At 44.5% G+C, this 5,714-nt stretch overlaps 1 protein-coding gene across 2 annotated transcripts; it reads right to left on the bottom strand.

Annotated features, from left to right (window-relative positions):
• Positions 1-1,130: 1,130 nt before the first annotated feature.
• Positions 1,131-5,034, bottom strand: LOC133897618 (uncharacterized). Of its 2 annotated transcripts, none has more exons than XM_062338408.1 (10): positions 4,564-5,034; positions 4,382-4,473; positions 4,161-4,263; positions 3,826-4,088; positions 3,445-3,609; positions 3,226-3,342; positions 2,608-2,760; positions 1,888-2,105; positions 1,663-1,816; positions 1,131-1,460 (listed from the first exon to the last, which is right to left on the bottom strand). In XM_062338408.1, the coding sequence occupies exons 1-10, from the start codon at positions 4,757-4,759 to the stop codon at positions 1,242-1,244; spliced, it is 1,680 nt and encodes a 559-aa protein (XP_062194392.1). In that variant the 5' UTR covers positions 4,760-5,034; the 3' UTR covers positions 1,131-1,241. The 2 variants fall into 2 exon arrangements, with proteins under 2 accessions (XP_062194392.1, XP_062194393.1); XM_062338409.1 differs by having other exon boundaries at positions 3,445-3,576; positions 4,564-5,033.
• Between the last annotated feature and the right edge of the window lie 680 nt (positions 5,035-5,714).

Below are 5,714 nucleotides of genomic sequence, written 5' to 3'. Positions count from 1 at the left end.
CATATTTCAAATGTACGATCTCAGCAAGAGTTGGATTCATTTGAGGTGGAGTAGAAACTATAGAGGAGAAAAAACAATGATAAAAACTCATATCACAATGGTTGACGCATGTCCTCGATCGAAGCTACAGGCATGCGGAATGCCGTAGAGTCATGATCACATGGAACACAGGAAACTGGACTGTCTAGACGAAAGAAAACATGAAACAAACAAACAACCAAATATGCTAGGCAGGCAGGCAGGTCACTTGATTTTTTAGGACCGGAGGAACCAGGCCACTTGCGTCATACCGTGCAGACTGCTAGGCCTAGCTACTACTTTGAATCTAGTTCTAACTGCTATCATACGGACTACTGGACATATACACTGTACATAGATACATGGGGAGAGACCCCTCGGTTTTGAGATCTGGGCCGGCCTTGCCCCTACCCAGAACCTGCTGCAGTTGAGCCGAAGTATCCCATAGCAGCAGTCCCTATCATCGTAGCCGCCGGGCCAAGCCCATGTTGCCATCACGTCTCTCCGCTGTCAATCTATCTGTTGCCCTTTGCATCTTTGCTCTACAAGCGAATCATATTACTGTATTTGCATTTTGGGTGGGACAGCTACAAGCTCCGGTGCTGGAATCATGATTTGGGTGGAGGGGAGAGGGAACAGCTACAAGCTCGAGCGGTGGACAAGACGAGGACCTCACAATTTAAGGGAAACAGATGCGGCGCCACAGGCCTTCTCAAGGCTTCTGGAGGAGTAAGGCACTCATGTCCATACGATCGACATCGGACAGCTTCTGTTTTTATGCCGACGTGGCGCAACACCTGTTGGCCTATAGGACGCGCTTTAGTAAGGAAAGATATATGAGCATCGCTTCAGCAGAATGCAATATAAGCTTTTCATCTACAACTAAAGTTTTCCAGCTTTGTCATCTACAATTAAAGTTTTGATTATTATTCATTATGAGATGATTTTGCAGTAACAATGACAGGCTGCCTTTTGATGTTAGTGCAGAGTCTACAGGAATAACAACAATCGGCATGCCGAATCACGTCAGATTCTGCACATACGTCGTGCGACTGCATTGGCATAGTACGTAACATTTCAAGTTTGCAAATCATAAAGATCCAACAGAACCCTTTCAATGAACAGTGGATTTATTTTCTGCAAGCATGGCACATCCTTCCTGTTGTAGATTTTCTCTCTCTAGGAAATCAACAAATGCCAAATGGCACCTGAGTATGGTGCGTTCATGCCCTAATCACAAGATCATATGCATTGCTATTATTCTCCCTGTTGAGGCGCTTTAGTGCCTCGAAACTTCTTCTGCTTCCTAAGAAGTCTATTCTTTTAAAAGTTACAAATCCATTCTCTGCTGATGCGGCACCTGCATACAAAGATCGAAGTCTATCTGCGTGCCGTGAATCTGTATGCAAGGCCACATTTATCTCGTCGGTTGACATGTTCTCCTACAAAAAGAGATATTTTTTATTGACTTTGATGTTTAAGCAGATAAAAGGAACTCATTAAAAAAAGTACATAATGGGTCACAAACCACACACAAAATCAGAACTATTGTAAAACTGATATGGACATGGTCACACTCCATTGGAAATAAGGCAGTGCTTGGTGTACATAAATTAAGAAAGAACATACTACTCTTTTCTTTACCTGGTAGAAATTGTAGATGTGATCCAGCACTTGTATACGTGTAAAGCCACCATTGCTGTAGAACGTCCTCGAGGAAGGTCCAAGCTCACCGAAACGATCAATAGGGAAGAGTATGGTAAGAAAGTGGTTCTTGAAAATCAACTCACTTTGCTCACTGAAAGAACAAAAGAAAACTATTAGAATAGCAGTTTGAAAGAGGTTTAAACAATTCCAATGATCGATCACCTTTCTCTCAGTGGGCGGGAGAAATTATCAGTTGGTTGGTCTGGATCCCTCATACCCCCATTTGCATCGAAATAAGTGGTGCTTTGCTGCTCATTGACATCGTCAGACCATGATGAATCCGTATAAATAGACGTGGAAGAAGTTGGCTCAGAGATTGTCCAGCAGATTGAATCCAGAAGTGTGGCAGGTGTGATCGGATGAATTGGTACTTCACATGACTGGCTTAAAACCATAAATTAGGAATTCATCAAAACATTTCATTTTGAGGAGAAATTATGAATTAACTAAATAAACGTGCTGCATATGATCATAGCATTAGGGAATGCGCAGCATTCCATGAAGGGAATTGTGTATTCCCTGTTCCCTAAAATCTTTACTGGGTGATATATCAACCTGAGCTTAATAGACATACTGGCCAGTTGAGTTAATACCAGCTGCACAGTTGGTGAGAACACATTGATGCACAGCAAAAATAATAATAATACACAAGGACAAATTGGGCATGGAACGTTAATCATAGCCTCATTATAAGCATGATGTAATTTGTCATATTTCTGGATAAATTTTGGGCCCATGCGTGTGCCAACATGTAAGTGCTCTGCAATTGGAATCAAGTCCAACACTCCAAATAATCAGTTTTGTTTGGATGAACAAATTGCAAAAGTCGGGAGAAAATAAAAACATAACAATGAATCTGCACCTTCTTAAAGTAACGCTTACCTGCATACGACGAGTACGGCGGTCTCGAATTTCTTTCTTTGCCACTTCAACAAACTTTTGCCTCTCTTGATGGACCTCATCAATCTCCCCTTGAGTTGATGGAGGTCCACTGGAGTTTTGGTTTATAGAAGGAACATTTCCAAATTTTCTATTCTGAAAGAACAGAATATCTAATGTCACCACATTTGTAATCAAGCAATAGCAACTTAACAAGTCAGTGTGGGAATGAACATACTGTAACCGGCAAATAAGCAAAACAGATCCAAACACAAAGGATAGTGCAGATGTAGGATATTCAAGAAATCATGCAAAATTTGTTGGAAGACATTTTGATGTTATCATGCAAAAAGAAAAAAAAACGTCAGATCCATCAATGCCCATCTACATGGATCACAATACAACATTATCTTGTCCTTTCTTCACCAAACACATTGCAGGACGATAGCTGCTGTTATAAAATACGCTATGTACTCCAAGGGGAAATATCTCAACAAGATAAGATTCAATGAAAACTTCTAGTTGGTCACAACTTTTTCTAGCTGACAAAACGACAAAAAATCATTTTTTTTTGGATAACTGGCTCAAGTAAGAGTACAATTGTACAACACAGTAACATACCTCTACAGATGTCCGGACATTTTCGAGAACCATGGCAACCTGCCTAGCTAGGTCTGAAGACAAATGAACAAGACGCTGCAGGTTCTTTTCTTTCACTGTTTTCAAGATCCAAAGTGGCTGATAATTTGGAAGGATAAAATGTTAACACGAAGCAATCGCCCCAAGAAAATTACTCCACCTAAGCAACAAGCGCAAGGATAACATTGCAGTACTGCTTACAGTTACAATGTTGTCTGAGTGGCCAACATATCTCTTCACAGAAGCATCTTCACACACAACATACGTGGCATGACAACCAATAAACCAGTGCTCCAGCAGCTTTGCACCTTCTCTAGTGGCAGCATCGGAAATCTGCAGGCAAGGGAGCTCAACAATCCTTGTAGGCTAAAGAAATTCAGTGAAAAATTGCAACATTTGAGCTTATTTGCATATTATGTTAGCAGTTAGCACGAAGTTATAACGATTTTTTTCAATCTAAATGGTATTGTGAATGCAAAATTCCATCAAGAGAAACAACAGAAAGTTCTATTTTCCTATCTAGTGAATTCCGGTAATATGTCAACCATCAAGAAATCAAGCATAAACTGAGATGGACCATACCTTCTTTCTCATCTCACCAGATATCCCAGGGTCCATGTAGATAGTGTCGTTCATAAAAACGAACTCATCACGGCCACCTTCTTTCCTAGGAGTCTGAAGCGCATGCTTCCTGGTCGTATCTGAGTATGCCTTGTCTTGAAATATCATTGGTGGAAGGCAAGACTTCTCGCTAACAGGAACTCCAACAAGCCGGTTGAACTCCCCTAGTGGCAGACCGTTTTCCCCAATGTTTTTGATATTATACAAGGATTCATCCAACCTCACTACAGCAAAAACACCACACAATCAAACGATGCCTTACAAGATGTAGAACTAATCATGGAACTTGTGCTTACTGTTCCTCCGCACGCAATCGACAAACCAACTCAGTGTTACGACGAATAGTCCGTTCCTCGGACCATGCTTCAAGGCGTGCTCGAACTTGCGTCCGGCAAAGCTGTGCTGCGTGTTAAGGAACCATGACATCCTGAATCTGAGGAACAGATACTACTAGGACAATGGACGAAAAAAAGCAATAGAAAATTAGCACGCGACGGTCCATGGCGCGCAAGGATATCTGCACCACGAGGTGCGTGCATTTGGGGTGCAGGTTCCCGCTGTACTCGCCCCCCAGCCGCTCGGTCGCCTCCTTCACCTGAGCCCTCGCCTCTGCATGCAACCAAGAACACCAAAAAACCATCGAACGGACAACCTTTTCAACCTTTATCGGCAAAGTCACGAAGCAAGCAAAGCGCGCACCTTTGGAGAGGCCGGTGACGCAGATGACCAGGCCGGCAAAGGGCCCGTCACGGTCGGCGCGCGCCCCCGCGCCCGCGCCCGGACCGGCGGCGGAGGAGGATGCGACGGAGGCGGCGGAGGAGGGCTGATGCATCCCCTGGAGCAGCAGCCTCGCGCACCCCCTGCTGGCGACCACCTCCACCCCGCTACGCGACATCGCTGGTGCGGCGGCGGAGGCGGAAGACGGCACGCGCGCCACGCATGTGGGTGAAACTTAAAAGGCGGGCGGGGTTCCGTGAGGAGGGGAGAAAGGGAGGGATTCCAGGAGGGGTTGGATCCGGTGGCGCTTTCGAGGGGATGTGAGTGGGGAGGGAGACGGGGGAGTTAATGAAGGTGATCGCGCGGTGGTTTCCTTCCCCATCCCGGCCGCTCGGTTGCGGGGGTGGGGGACCTCGCGGGAGCCGGGAGGGGGCAGGCGACCGGCAACGGCGTGTTGACCGTTGGGAGCGTCTGATTCGTTTGGTTTTCTTAGACTACTTCCAACGGTGACAAAAATCTCATAGTAAAAGAATTTTCCTTTTTTTTTAACGTTTCAATGATTTTTTTATGATTTTAATCACGAGGTAATTTTTAAGGTCATTCTCTTTAGGACAGAATTTCTCTCCTTTCCCTTCGTGATTTCTCTCGAAAAGAAGCTGTTGGAGATGAGATAAAATAAAGGGAATATGAACGGAGAAGGGAATCGGAAAGGAAATGAAATAAAGAGAATATGGTTAGAGATGTTCTTATGACTGATGCTAAATTGCTAACTTGACACACCTATTTTTTCTTCTTTTTTTTTCAAACTAGGTACTCAACTGTCTGATCGGTATCCGATGGTGTCATATTCCTTTTCAACCTCTCACTCTCTCGCATGCCTCGTCTCATCGCGTCTCCATCCCGTCCTATACTTGCTCGCCTTTGTCTCCCATCCTTCACCTATCTTTGATCACGCTTCTATCACTGGATTCATCGACGCCATGCTAACTTAGCTCCATCGGATCGTCTTCACTCGCCCCTGTCTTGGCACCACCCATCCGATCGTTGTTCGTTGCCCACGACCGGCTTGTCACCCACCGACTTCTCTCTAAGCCCAACAGTATATAGATCCCTGCCGAGAAACCACCACAACT

Source organism: Phragmites australis, chromosome 17 (genome assembly GCF_958298935.1).
Source record: "Phragmites australis chromosome 17, lpPhrAust1.1, whole genome shotgun sequence".
Lineage (NCBI taxonomy): Eukaryota > Viridiplantae > Streptophyta > Magnoliopsida > Poales > Poaceae > Phragmites > Phragmites australis.
This window is presented reverse-complemented; position numbering and strand designations above follow the sequence as displayed.